This window comes from Carcharhinus amblyrhynchos, chromosome 28 (assembly GCF_965287045.1).
Source record: "Carcharhinus amblyrhynchos chromosome 28, sCarAmb.v2.hapA, whole genome shotgun sequence".
Lineage (NCBI taxonomy): Eukaryota > Metazoa > Chordata > Chondrichthyes > Carcharhiniformes > Carcharhinidae > Carcharhinus > Carcharhinus amblyrhynchos.
In genome coordinates, this window is record NC_137351.1 from 16,304,326 (window position 1) to 16,319,681 (window position 15,356).

Sequence of the window (15,356 nt, forward strand, 5' to 3'; positions counted from 1 at the left end):
ATGGGTTCTTGATAAGAGAGGGGATTAAGGGTTATGGGGAGAGGGCGGGAAAGTGGAACTGAGCCACGACAGATCAGCCATGATCTTATTGAATGGCGGGGCAGGCTCGAAGGGCTAGATGGCCTACTCCTGCTCCTATTTCTTATGTTCTTAATAATCAACAGAAATTAATTCACCCATAATATTTTAAAGAAACACTCTGGTGTTATGTTTTAGATTTAATTCAACGTTAACCTCCTTGTGATAATCAAATCCAAATGGCAACTGCTCAGCAAGAGCTCCCATCTGCCCCACACTCTGTGCATTAGCACTGGTTAGTCAGGGCTCCACTGAGGTCACATTTAGAGTGTTAGATTTTACCCCATTTACTGGCACTTTCTGCCATATGGCCTTTGGACTCTCCAGCCCTTCAACACCTTACTGAAGTCATTTTTCATGCCTCGGCCTTGCCAAGAAGTGTTGGCGGACCATTCGACTGTGGAGGGCCAATCTTCTTCTCTGCAGATCTCTAGACACAGGCAGCTGAGGTCCCCTGATAACATTTAGGATCAAGAATCGTCTTCCTTTCTCTCCCATTACACAAAGCTCCCGCTTGTGTTTAGTAATGCACAATATTTAGATGGGCATTAATGCACCAGAATAGAAAAACAAAGGTCCACAAGGACAAAAAGGATCGGTAGCATGCCTTAGCACCACCAAGCGAGCCTCACACTTGGTGGCTAACTGCTTATGGGGGAATTCATATTGTTGAGCAGTAGCTGCAGGACCACTTTCTAGAAAATCATAGATGGTTAAGCTACAGCCCAAAAGCAGGCCATTCAGCCTGACAATCTGGAACTCTGCAGTGGGATGCAAGTCACCAGTTAGTCCACATTTAAAAAGCTCTGCTGTCAAATCCAGAATCAGCTGTAGCAAAATGGAGACTGGGGAAATTTGGAAGTGGGAACTGATGAAGAAATGAAAACAGAAATTTGCATTTATACAGCACTTTTCATCAACACCTCAAAGTGCTTTAGAAGTGCTTCTGAAGTATGGCCACTGTTGCAGGAAACGTGGCAGTCAATTTCTGCACAGGCAGATCCCACTAACAGAACGTGACAGGAACCAGATCATTTTTCTTTTAGCAAAGAGATAAATATTGGTACAGGTCACAGGGATAATTCCCTCATTCTTCTTCAAAATAGTGCCATGGGACCTCTTATGCCCACCAGAGGATATACAGGTCTCAGTTTGACATCCTGAAAGATAGCACCTCTGGCAGTGCAGCACTCTGTGTTGCACTGGCGTTTCAGCATTCCTACAGTCAATTCCCTGGAGTAGGACTTGGGTTGACAATCTTCAGAACTAGAGGTGAGTGTGCTCTGACAACTCAGTGAAGAGAAGAAATCAGACAGGGCACCAGTAACAAAGGCTTGAACAGCTTCATCTGATTCCTACATTTCCAATACTACAGATGCCTCTTACACACCTTTCCACACGGATATCCCCGTACATGTAAACCCAGTATAACAAAACTGCAAACAAAATCCCGCAGTCCTTTGCAAAATGATTCTGAAAGATGTAGTTTAAACTGAGCTTACAGACATCAGCCCGTCGACCAGGTCACTGGCATGTGGGTCATCATCCTTGTTTCCAAGCTGCGGGGAGTACAGTTCTGTGGTTCTGAGGATCTCTAGCACACGATCTAAAGCTTCAGCCACTGGCTCAGAGCTGCTCTCTTGTGCCACATTTATGATATTTATTACCTTAAAAATAAAGTTTAATAAAAAGAATCCCATTAGGAGCGTAGAATAAAAGCTTCACATTGAAGTTATTTACTATCAGCTCCTGGAAAACACTGACTTTTAATTGGGACTACAATGGAGAACAACACTTAGCCAAGGGTGGCATCAGAACACACACATCAACCATCCCACTCACCGCTAAGCAGTACATTCTCAAAACACCACTAAAAACCGGAAAATTTCATTGATGGAAATATTTAAATGCTAGACCGCATTGCATTGCATTACTTGGATATTGAATTTCCGATTCAATTCTACCTTGGTAATGGGAGCTTCAATGGTCATGGAATGTATCCTAGCAATAGAGGATCTTCTGGGCTGGGAGCTACCTGTGAATGAACAGAACGAATGATTAGTAAATAGAGTCTGTGGGATTTCTTTCCCAGAGAGTAATGGAGGCAGGGTCCTTGGATATTTTTAAAGGCAGAGTTAGATAGACACTTCATTGTCAAGGGAGTCAAAGATTAAAGGGGTAGACTGGAAAGTAGAGTCAAGACCCCCCATCAGATTAGTCATATTCTTATTAAATGACAGAACAGGCTTGAGGGGCAGAATGGCCTACTCCTGTTACTAATGTGTCTTCTGAAGAGGACAAAACTTATGGGGATGGCATATTTCACAATATTTCTCCATTCTGCATAAGATGCAAATAAAGTGCTTCAGTGATCCTCTGACAACCTAAAGGATAAAAGGATCTCAGTACATTCAAAAACATGACACTACCAAAAACTTGTTGGTTATTCAGACACCAGTAAACTAAATAGCTCACAGGTCTGCTACAATACTATTCGATTCCAGTTCCCGAGGGGCCTTCCTGCAGCTCAAACCCAGTATACAGATTGGTTGGTTGGACATTGGCAAATACAAGTCCATAACCAGCCACTGAAAATAGGAAAGCAGGCCAGAGTGTGCCTTGTCCTTTGCTTGCTTAGTCCCACGTTATAAGTCAAGTTAGAAAACACTTAGCTCAAAAAGTATTGATATATATGGAACACTCCAGAAACTGTGGTGAACTAAGGGTGAAAATGAGGAACTCAAATATTATCAGGAAAGAAGTAATATTGGGTAAATTTGTGGAACTGAAAAGTTAACAAGTGGGTACGATTGGATAGCCTGCATCCTTAATGCTGAATCTTAATTCTAGACGTGTGCTGGTTAGGTGCATTGACCTGAAGGGGCACCGGTCTGTGACGACACGGGGAATTTCACAATAACTTCATTGCAGTGTTACTGTAAGCCTTACTTATGACTAATAAACAAACTTTAACTTTAAAGTAGCTGCAAAGTGGAGTTTTCTGAAATTGGATCTTCCAAAATTCCCGATTCTAGAACTGTTCCCATTGGGTTCGGAAGTAACAAATGTAACCAAGCTATTCATAAAAGGAGAGAGAAAACTGTTGAGTATATTGTGGAGGGATGAATCATTTTTTAGATACTAAGTGCAGAGACATGAATACATTCCGGGAAAATGGAGTTCAGGTCGATGATTAGCCATGATCGTTTTGAATGGTGGAGCAGGTTTGAAGGGCTGAATGGCCAATTTCTGCTATTTCTTATAAGGTTTACTGTCGCTTTTTGGTAAGGCCTTTGTGATGCTAGTGTGCCTTTAAGAATTTTGTTTTAATCATGTTCTCTGCAGTTATAACGAGCTTTGTTTTTTTCCCCATTGTTGCTGAGCTGTCTGTTTAGCAACACTTTGATTGCCTCTTCAATGGTTAAAACGGGGTTTTGGTTATTTTCGCTTGGGGCCTCAGGTACTTTCTGGGATTTTTTATGACCCTGAATTGTTACGGGGAAGAATGATCGACAGGTCAGATGAAAGGAGTTCTTTCATTTTCAGTATTGGGCTGTTGGCTGCTGTTTAGTTTAGATGATGTTTGGACATCAGACTAAAAAGCAGCATTTGTGTTTCTCTCTCACTGGTATTGTAAATTCTGCTGGCCAGATGGAAGCAGGTCTCCTTGACTTCCTGAAGTGAATATCCTGCTGTTAGTTGTTTGCTAGCTAGTACCTGGAGTGTCTCTCTCTCCCTGGTGTTTGAGGAAGCTGTTTTGATTTCAAACTTGTCTGTGCATATTAAGAGGTTGCTGGAAGTTACAAGGCTGGGAAGTCAGGATTTCAATTCTCCAACCAAGGGACTAAGCTCCAGCATCACGTGGGCATTCATATTTTCTGTGCTAAATTTGTGGCAAGGGTTTTGTTTATGGAGGTTTGTTTGGTTAGAACAGCATTTAGCTGTTAAGGTTTATACAATATCTTGTTTTTTTTTCCTGTGTAATTGGTAAAAGTAATTGATATATGTTAACTGTATTCTTAAAGAAACTTTGTTTGATAAAAGCTCCTTAGTGGGTTAGTTGAATCATAGCTGAAGTGAAGCATCTTATGCTTACCCAAATCAAATTCAAATCACTACATTTATGATCCAGGTGGACTTCATAAAACACTTCGGAGTTTCTGACCTGAATTATAACAGCCTTAAAAAATATTTTTACTTTTTTAACCAAACACTTCAACTTCTGGAACATACTGCAGTCTTGACTGACGCTTTGCAAAATCACCCACTTCATAAACATATTTAGAGATAAACTGACAGCAGGAATTGTGACCTTTTGGCATTTAACCTACCATCACTGCCCCGTGAAGTGTTGGATCGGACGTCTGAACTTTTCCTCCTGTCTTTATGTTTACAGGTGTGGATATCTATAAAGGGAGCAATGAACTATTAAAACAGACAGACCAAAATCTTCCCTTTCTTCCCCCTCTAATTCTCGTATCCACCTTCTCCTGACAATGGGACGCTGCAGTCAAATTCTCTTATCTCCATGGATATCACTAACAGCAATCCTTACCTGACCACTCATTCTTCCCTTCCACCTACATGCACCTAATAAAAGACCAAAAACGTATCTGAGTTGGAAGTATCATCATCAAGACTGGGTTTCGAAATGGACACCAGAGTTCAACATTAGTGACTTCAGCTAACATCAATAGGCAGAACTGTTAACTTGCAGAAGTTGTTATTAACCTAACCCTAACAATCCATTACTATTCCTCCATCAGCGTCAGACAGTTGTTTGTTCATATACATTGCTGAAATAGTTTGAATGGTTTTGATGATTTTTATTTGTTTACTAAGTCTCCAGCGGTGAAGGGGTCAGTAACCAGGGGATACAGATTTAAGGTCATTGGCAGAAGAACCAGAAGATGGGGGAATTTTTTTCTTTTTAAAATCCAGCGTGTTTCTGTGATCTGGGATGTGCTGGTGCCGGAGGGTGGAAACAGAGTCAATAAGGGGGGTTGTGGGGAGTGCAGCTAAATGGATAACTTTCAAGGAGTTGCACTAACACGATGGGCTGAACAGCTTTGTTGCACTCTATCATTTTACAATTCTATGAAAATATTTAATTTTAGAAAAAACTCATTTAGCTGTCAGTTAGCTTTTCTTTTTCAGAACAAGTACCTCTTCAGCACTTCAAATAAACTCTGAACTGGCCTGCATCAGGAGTGTTTTTCTGAAACCTTCTATTGATATTAAACTGTAAAGATTCCAATCAACCTAACCAACTCGATAGTTCAGTTGGAAAGCTGCACAATAAACCAATGCTCACATCTCAACTCTATTGGATAACACGGTGACACAGTGGTTAGCACTGCTGCCTAACAGTGCCAGGGACCCAAATTCAATTCCCGGCTTGGGTCACTGTCTGTGTGAAGTTTGCACATTCTCCGTGTCTCTGTGGGTTTCCTCCGGGTGCTCCAGTTTCCTCCCACAAACCAAAGATGTGCAGGTTAGGTGGACTGGCCATGCTAAATTGCCCTTCAATGCCCCAAGATATGTAGGTTAGATGGATTAGCCGTGGTAAAATGTGCAGGGTTACGGGGATAGGACTTCAGTAAGACACTGTCAGAATCAGTGCAGACCCGATGGGCTGAATAGCCTCCTTCCTTACTGTAGGGATTCCACGTTCTGAAAGACAGATACTGTCACATCCGTCAAGCAAAGTAATCTACACTCTGTCTGCTCATCTTCTCCACACCAAACAACAGATTTTCCAAGACCTACAGTGACAGTATTTAAAAGGCAAAGAAGAAACTTGCCTGTGTTCAACAATAAAAATAGGGATTAATTTGACAGCCAAATCTGGAGAGCTCCCTTTGAAGAACCTGTTCCCTCTGCTTGGGGAGGCGATAGCCCATTATATTATCGCTAGACTATTAATCCAGAAACTCAGCTAATGTTCTGGGGACTTGGGTTCGAATCCCGCCATGGCAGATGGTGGAATTTGAATTCAATAAAAAAAAACTGGAATTAAGAATTTGCTGATGACCATGAAACCATTGTAAACTGTCAGAAAAGCCCATCTGGTTCACATGTCTCTTAGGGAAGGAAATCTGCTGTCCTTACTTGGTCTGGTCCACGTGACCCCAGACCCACAGCAACATGATTGACTCTTAATTGCCCTCAGGCAACAAGGGATGGGCAATAAATGCTGGCCTGCCAGTGACGCCCATGTCCCATGAATGAATATAAAAAAGTAACCTCAAAGTAATTGGAAGTGACCACTCCACCGGATTCTAATCAAGGACTGATCCTCACACTAGCTGCATATTACTTACTTCAGGAACACACTAGAGATACATCAAACTCCTGTACCTGTCTGGGACTCAGCCTGAACCCGATCACTTAATTGAGGTTTGTCAGCCTGTGGAACAACAAGAGGATTGGATGAAAACTTTGCTCGGTTAAGTTTGAGAAGCAGAGGTCAGAGTGTAGGGAGAGATCTTACCTTGTTTTCATTATACGGTCTCTTAATAGACACATAGTGTCTAATTTTCCTATTAAGAAAGAAGCTGTAATTAGAACGTTAATAAATTCCTGCAGCACAGATCTTAAATGATAACAAATGAAATTTAAACCTTGGGAGTGTTGACTGAACCAAGGAAATGTAGTGAGTATGCACTAACAGCCCTTTGGAAAGATTTAGCTTCTGCAGTTAGCCAATATTAAAATACTACCTGAAATTAGGAGACCCTTTAAAAAAACCATCAAAAAATTTAAACTATACAAATTCCATCTGGTCCAGACCCCACTCTGACCTTGGTTAGAGGTCCGTGCAACAAATAGGCTCATACTACATTCCATCAGCAAGCCCCTTATTCTTCAATAAAACATTACGTGTCCACATTCAGAGTCTTTTCTAGCCAGTGGCTGCAGCCAGAATTCAAATCTTCAATTGCCTTTCTCTGAATAAATATTAATTGTTTTGCATTGCAAAAACATCCAGCCAATCAAATTGGAGATATGAATCCTTAAATGGATGCCAAAATAGGAATTTTGTTTATTGTCTTTGCTTCCAATCACTGACCTACAAAAATACATGTTGTGCTCCTTCTCCATTACACTCCAAATCTTGCCAAACAGATTGAAACTCCAAGCAGAAATACAAGCAAGAGTTCAAATAAAAATCCAGCTCATAACGGTTTGTAATTTGGGTTCAGATTTCCATCTGTTAATTCATCAATGCTGCAGATAGCTCAAATCATGTGCGCTATTTAATTAGAGGAAGAATTAATTCACAATCTTTCAGCATGCCAGGACGGAGCTGGTGGTTGCAAGGTATAATTCTCCAAGTGCCAAATAAGAGGATGGCCTCTGTTACTTCTTTCCATGTAGCTCAGCATTCACCAAGCAGCACTGGGAGAAATTTGGACAGTTATTTCCAGTGGGCCGAAGGGCCTCTTCTGCATTTTATATACGTATATGTATAATTCTAGAAATGTATAATTGTAGAAATTGCATAAGGTTTTTAGTTCCTTTGGGGGCATTGCGGGGGGGGGGGGGGGGGGGGGGGGGGGTTGATGGTGATGGTGGAAAGAGGGGAGCATGAGGGAGAAAGAGGATAGCAACTTGAATAAGAGAAATACTGAAAAACAAGAACCAAAAACAGACTAGGAAAGGAGACTGAAAACAATGCATTCTGTAATGAAGTGTTACGGGATTGGAGATTAGACATATAGGATTGAAAATTAAAGTTCAGTTTGAATATTAGGCTTATATTTCAGTCATTTGTTTAGATTAAATGAGATAATGCAGACTCACCCTCCCTGCCCAATGACAGGAGTTATCTTCACATTTTGCTGTACACTGTCTCCATTTCGCTTTCTGCCATAATACATTCCTTGCCACTCCTGAAAAAGCACAAGTTCAAACAGATTGAAATAAAAATTCAACAAACTGAAATACAATCAAGCATTGGGATCATGGCAGTTCACCTTTACCTCACTGGTTTGTGAGGAATTCTTCAGATTAGGTAGTGGGACTTCCTGATCGCCCCCTTCCACAAACATTCACTCCCTCCACCACTGACACACTAACAGCTGTGTGCACCGTCTACAAGATGCACTGCAGCAACTCACCAAGGTTCCTCTGGCAGCATCTTCCAAACCACCTTTCACCAAACATAATTACCTGTCACATTGTGAGGCTTTTAATTAGGACAGGCCATACATTAAGTACTCTGCACCACTCACCTTTCCTTTTTTAATATAAGAGTTGATCGTGTCTAAAAGGTCAGCTTTATTTTTATCACTTTTAGGCACTTCCGTTAGCTCTTTCCCTATCAATTCTTCTCGCTGGTAGCCCATCATCACTTCAAACGTAGGGTTCACATACTGCGGAAGAAAAGTAAAAATTTTTATTGGTTAGACATTTCAGATCTAATGTGCATCCTTGACCTGGAAGACTTACGGTTCAGTAATTTTTGGTTATGGTCACTGTTGTGATATGATTGGAAGTTTCAAGTTCTTGTGGTTATTCAGATTCTACAAAGTATACTGAGGGTTATAATAGGAATAGATCAATGTGGCATCAACAGCCCCTGTTTACTGAGGGAATGAACCTCAATATTGACCCTGACCAATTCCCAGAGCAAATACAATCCAGGCAGAATGACATCAATCCTCAATCAACAGGGCTGAACTACATTCTCCATAAAATTATCGACAGGATAATATATTATGCATTTACAGAACTGTTCCACATATACATTCTACAGTATTCTATTCAATCAATAGCCTCCTCCATCCTCAGTAAGAAGTCTCACAACACCAGTTTAAAGTCCAAAGGTTTATTTGGAATCATGAGCTTTCGGAGCTCTGCTCCTTCATCAGGTGAACTTTAACCTGGTGTTGTGAGACTTCTTACTCTGCCCACCCCAGTCCAACACCGGCATCTCCACACCATGCTCTCCATCCTCATCACTTGTTTATCACTAGGGAGCAGAGAAAGCGTTAACAGCGTTATGAAAAATAGAAGAAAGCTTCACCCAAAACACAGAGCAGTAGATTCTCTTCATTAGTAACTGAACCAAACTACAGAACACCAACATTCTCCTGGGGAGGAAGGGGAACAGGTCAAGTGTCAGCTTGGTTTAGTTGGCAACATTCTTAATCTTGAATCATGGCTGCTCCACTGTCAGACTTGAGCCAGTCAATAGAGGCCAAGAAAGGTACTGGCAAGATGCTAAGCCATGGCACTATTTGCCTTCTGAAAAGGGAGCAGAAAGTTCTCCCAATGTCCTGATGATGATTTATCCCTCAAGTAATACAAACCAGATTAACTGGCCAGTATTTTATACTGACCTTCACGACACACGACAACGCAAAGTCGCTGAGCAGATACTGATAGCCAAATTCTGCATACAAGGACAGCCTCAACCCGGCTCTTGGGTTCATGTCACACTATCTGTAACTCCCAAGACTTGCAAAATCTCACTAGCTGTCCTGAATGGAGACAATACACACCTCTGTAATCTGTGGTTAATGCCCTCTCCACTCACATTGTCTGTACCTTTTAAGACTTGATTAGCTGTAAAGTATTGCATTCCATTCGTTATTCTGTAAATTGAGTTTGCGTCTTTATATGCCGTGTTCATGAACAGATCTCTCACTCACCTGACGAAGGAGCAGCGCTCCAAAAGCTAGTGGCGTTTGCTACCAAATAAACCTGTTGGACTTTAACCTGGTGTTGAGAGACTCCTTCCAGTATTTTATTGCCAATTGCAGGACTGGTTTTTAACCAGTAACTTTACTTCAAAATGTCATTTATTGTCTGTCACACAGAGAGGCTGGTGAGGAGGTCTAATTGCAGCACGACCAGTTTAGAATGATCATTTGCATTGTGAATGTGGACAGAAGAAATTATCCTGGAAACTTAGCAATGTATGGCTTTAAGTTGCACAAAATTGTGTCTTTCGCCCTGGTCTTCTGCCTCCAACTCTATTGCAATCTTGATGTTCATTGCCTTTGCCTAATTCCACTAAAATCTTTAGCAATAAATTATATACAGGATACCCTGAGCAAAGTAGCAATGCGCCCTGTCACCTCCCAGTTCAATATCTGACTTCAGACCAGGCTGTTTCTTTCGTAGAATGCTCCCGAATGTGTCAACAGCATTAGAAACTATAAGTTACATGCCACTTACTGGCACTAGACACTGCATTAGGTTATAGTCCATTCAATCAGTTCCTGGCACATCCTGCAAAGAACTCCCCCGCCATCCAATATAAAAACCCCAAGTAACCCTCACTGATAAAGCAACACTCCTGCAGCGTTACAGCCTGAGTGTTAGGATCAAAGCAATCACAGCTCAAGTATAAGACCATAAGATATAGGAGTAGAGTTAGGCCATTCAGCCCTTCGAGTCTGCTCCGCCACTCAATCATGGCCGATTGAATGGCAGAGCAGACTCAATGAGCTGAGTGGCCTAATCTTCAAAAGTATCTTCAAAAACCCTTTAATACATTATTGTCTTGTCATACATTCAATCTGCGCTATCAAGAAACAAAATTAAGAATTAACTAAAACTTACATTTAGGTTCATAAGGTTGATTCCAGGTATGGAGGGATTTTTCCTGTGAGGAGAGGTTGAGTAGGTTGGGCCTGTACTCACTGGAGTTTAGAAGAATGAGAGGTGGCCTTATCGAGACAGATAGGATTCTTAGAGCTTGACAGGATAGATACTGAGAGGATGTTTCCCCTTGTGGGAGATTCTAGGAGCAGAGGGCATCATCTCAGAGTAAGGGGACCACCCAGAGATAAGGAGTAATTTCATCTGAGGGTATCAAATCTGTGGAATTCTTTACTGCAGAGATTGGGTTGCTACTCCTACATCTTATAATGATATAATATCTCATCAAAACTCTCACAAACTATTCAAAGCAGGACTGTGTACACACAGTTCTTGTTACCTTACAGGAAGGAAGTGACTGCATTGAGAGGCGGCACAGAACAGACCTACAAGGATATTGCCAGCACTGCAGAACTTTAGTAATGAGGAATGGTTGGATAAGTTGTTTTCCTTGAATAGAAGAGGCATTTAATTAATATGTTCGAAATTATGAGGGACGTCAGAAGAGTGGATAGGAAGAAGTCATCAATCAGGAGATATGGATTTAAAGTGATTGATAAGGATTTAGGGAGAAGGATAAATTGTGGGGATCTGGAACTCACTGTCTGCGGCGTGGTAGAGTGAGAAATCTTCACACTAAAATACACCAGAGGTCTACAGAGCGAGAGGTAGAAATCAGAATGTGTCTGGCTAGTTTTTTTTGGATAGCACCGAAACGATGAACCCAAATGACCTCCTGCTGTGCTGAAGGTTTTGTCCTTCTAACAGGAATGGATTGAATAATTAATTTAATTTGTTTTTGTTCACTAAGGGAGGAATGCTGCACAAGACTTTGGAAGAACTCTGAACTCTTTTTGAATGAACAGTCCTGTTGTATCTTTTGCATTCCCCTAAACGAGTGGAATAGTCAAACACGTCATGCTAAATTTCTGACCCAAAAAATACCAGCCACAATAAGACAGCTGTTCTTTAACACTGCGCTGGAATGTTGGCTGGATTGATTTCCTAGATCCTGGAACACAGCTTCAAACTATAATTTTCCAGTTCAGAAGCAAGAATGCTGCAAGCTTAGACAAGTATACACCGATCAGATAAATTTCTCAAAGTCTTATTTCACAAGGAATCATTCAGCCCCTCCATCTGTGCTGCAGGCACAGGATAAAAGATAATTCAGCATCATTAGCACAGTATGGGTAGCTCGGTGGCATAGTGGTTAACACTGCTGCTTCATAGTGCCAGGGACCCAGGTTCAATTCCCGGCTTGGTCACTGTCTCTGTGAAGTCTGCTCGTTCTCCCCATGTCAGCATGGATTCCTCCAGGTGCTCTGGTTTCCTCCCACAGTCCTTAGTGTCAGGGGGGCTAGCTGGGGTAAATACATGGGGTTGTGGGGGTATGGTCCAGTGGGATTGTGTTTGATGCAGACTTGATGGGCCAAATGGCCTCTTTCTGCACTGTAGGAATTCTACTCTCTTCTACTCTACTAACACAGTCCAACCTTCTAACTTGCAAGGTGATTTCATTAGTATTTCGTTCTGATGAAAAGTCATTAAGCTGAAACTCCCAATTCTATTTCTCACATATTGCAAATTATTGAGTATTTCCAGCAACTTCTGTAACTATTTTATATTTCAACCATATGCAGTACTTTATTTTTAAATCAGCAGAATGATGGGTTAATTAGGTGTCATTTATACTCTATCAGGGTCGGTTAGCTTAGTTAGTTGGACAGCTGGTTTGTGATGTAGAGCAACACCAACAGCATGGATTCAATTCCCGTACTGGCTGAGGTTATTCATGAAGGCCCCACTTTTGCAACCTTGCCCTTCGCCCGAGGTGTGGTGACCCTCAGGTTAAATCACCACCAGTCAGCTCTCCCCCTCAAAGGGACAGAGCAGTCAGCTGGAACTATGGAGACTTCATACCCTTCATACCTCATGTATTTCACATCTGAAGCAGAAAATAGGAGAATGCAGTATAGCAATAGGAAATAAGAAGCTTACTGGTTTGTTACCAGGTTCAGGGTGAGTAGACTGAAACAGTTAATTAACAAACCTGAATAATATTATCTTCACTTGTAATTTCGATTGATTCTTGACTTTGTTCCAAAGCTGTGAAGATTGCACTGCACGCCCTGAGAGACAGAGACACAATGACTAGATTAAAGCTGCACAATAGTGAGCAGACAATTCACATTACACACAATGCATATGAAACAAGTTGAAGCCAGGGTACAGAACTTCCAAAACTGACAAGGACAAAAGTATTTAGATATTTTTCTTTTAATGATAATCTTTTCTGGAACATTGGCACCCAGAACTGTACACACACTATAGGAAGGATGTGAACACATTGGAAAGAGTGCAAAAGTGGTTTACAAGAATGGTTCCAGGAAAAAGGAACTTCAGTTATGAGGACAGGTTGGAGAGGTTGGGACTCAGAAGGCGGCTGAGAGGAGATTTGATAGAAATGTTCTAAATCCCAACGGGGCTGGACAGAGCACAAAGGGAGAAACTGTTCCTGACTGTAAAACAATCAAGAATGAGACAGCACAGATTTAAGTGATTTCATTTGTCAGATGTATTGGGATACAGTGAAAAGCATTGTTTCTTGCACACTGTACAGGCAAGGCATACCATACCATTCATAGAGAAGGAAAGAAGGGAGTGCAGAATGTAGTGTTACAGTCATAGCTAGGTGGTAGAGAAAGATCAACTTAATGCGAGGTAAGTCCATTCAAAAGTCTGATGGCAGCAGGGAAGAAACTGTTCTTGAGTCGGTTGGTATGGGACTTCAGACTTATGTATCTTTTTCCCAACGGAAGAGGTGAAAAAGAGTATTTGCAAAATACCCTCTTCCACCTTGCAAAAGAAGCAAAAGCAATGAGATTTTTAAAAATTCAGGCAGCGAGTGGTTGGGGTCTGGAATGCACTGTGTGGAAGTGTAGTGGAGGCAGGATCATGTAGAGGGTAAAGGCAGGAGAATGGCACTGAGTCGTGATGATCATTTACAGAGCTGGTGCCTCCTTCTGCACTGTAACAATTCTGTGATTCTTATTATTTCCAAACAGATGGACTGCATGCACATTCGGATATTAAAAACATGCCCTAGCCATCCAACCAGCACTATAACCCAAATGAAACAGACTGAAGTACCTTAGTTTGAACTGTGCACGTACTTCTCCAAACTCCAACTGGATCAGTTCATTGTAACAGGCAATGATACTGGGATTTTCAATGTACCACTGTGAAGACAAACAAATCAACAGTGAAACTGTGCAAACAAACCCCAAATGTTTCACATTATTAACAAGTTAAATTAGTCAGATCTGCAACAGCTCCAACCAGGCTGACAGAGATCAAGCTTCAGTTATGACAAACTGAGAAACTAGAAGCAGGAAGTGGCCATTCAAGCCTGCTCCGCCATTCATTTTGATCATGGCTGATCATCGAATTCAATATCCTGATCCCCCTTTCCCCCCATATCCCTTGATCCCTTTAGCCCCAAGAGCTATATCTAATTTCTTCTTGAAATCATACAACATTTTGGTCTCAACTACTTTCTGTGGAAGTGAATTCCACACATTCGCCATCCTCTGGGTGAAGATATTTCTCTTCACCTCAGTTTATAAAGGTTTACCCCTTATCCTCAAACTATGACCCCTAGTTCTGGACTCCCCCACCATTGGGGACATTCTTTCTGAATCTATCCTGTCTAATCTTGTTAGAATTTCCTAAGTCTCATGAGATCCCTTCTCACTCTTCTAAACACCAGTGAATATAATCCTAACCGACTTAGTCTCTCCTCATCTGACAGACCTGCCATCCCAAGAATCAGCCTGGTAAAGCTTTGCTGTACTCCCTCTATAGCAAGGGCACCCTTCCTCAGTTGAGGACACCAAAACTATACACAATACTCCATATGTGGCCTCACCAATTCCCTATACAACTGCAGCAAAACATCTCAATCCCTATACTCAAAATCATCTCGCTATGAAGGCCAACACATCACTTGCCTTCTGTACTGCCTGCTGTACCTACGCGCTTACTTTCAGTGATTGATGCATGAGGATTCCAAGGTCTCGTTGAGTATCCACGCTGCTCAATTTACACCCATTTAAGTAATAATCTGTCCTATTATAGCTAGGAAAGTGGATAACCTCACATTTATCCACATATTATACTGCATCTGCCATGCAGATGCCCACACACTCAGTCTGCCCAAATCACACTGAAGCATTTCTGCATCCTCCTCACAGCTCACCGTCCCACCCAACTTTGTATCATCTGCAAATTTGGAGACAATACATTCAGCGCCCTCTTCCAAAACCTTAATATATAATGTGAACAGCTGTGGTCCTAGCACAAGTCCCACTAGTCGCTGATTGCCAATCAGAAAAAGACCCATTTACGCCAACTCTTTGTTTCCTATCTGCTAACCAGCTTTCTATCCATCTCAAGACATTACCTGCAATCCAATGTGCTTTAAATTTACATAGTAGTCTATTATTGAGACCTTGTCAAAAGCCTTCTGAAAGTCTAAATAAACCACATCCACTGGTTCTCGGTCAACTCTACTGGTTACATCCTCAAAAAATTCCAATAGATTCATCAAGCACGATTTCCCTTTTGTATTCCATGCTGACTTTGTCTGATTATACCACTGC

At 41.5% G+C, this 15,356-nt stretch overlaps 1 protein-coding gene across 3 annotated transcripts in view; it reads right to left on the reverse strand.

Moving 5' to 3' along the window:
* Window positions 1-15,356, reverse strand: part of pde8a (phosphodiesterase 8A) — a 109,681-nt gene that overhangs the window by 22,591 nt on the left and 71,734 nt on the right. For all 3 annotated transcript variants that reach the window (XM_080214215.1, XM_080214217.1, XM_080214216.1), the window contains exons 6-14: window positions 13,846-13,934; window positions 12,746-12,824; window positions 8,316-8,456; window positions 7,885-7,973; window positions 6,572-6,620; window positions 6,439-6,487; window positions 4,406-4,484; window positions 2,043-2,109; window positions 1,581-1,745 (exon numbers count right to left, since the gene is read on the reverse strand). In XM_080214215.1, the coding sequence (XP_080070341.1) occupies window positions 1,581-1,745; window positions 2,043-2,109; window positions 4,406-4,484; window positions 6,439-6,487; window positions 6,572-6,620; window positions 7,885-7,973; window positions 8,316-8,456; window positions 12,746-12,824; window positions 13,846-13,934 (807 nt within the window). The remainder of the gene's footprint in view (window positions 1-1,580; window positions 1,746-2,042; window positions 2,110-4,405; window positions 4,485-6,438; window positions 6,488-6,571; window positions 6,621-7,884; window positions 7,974-8,315; window positions 8,457-12,745; window positions 12,825-13,845; window positions 13,935-15,356) is intronic.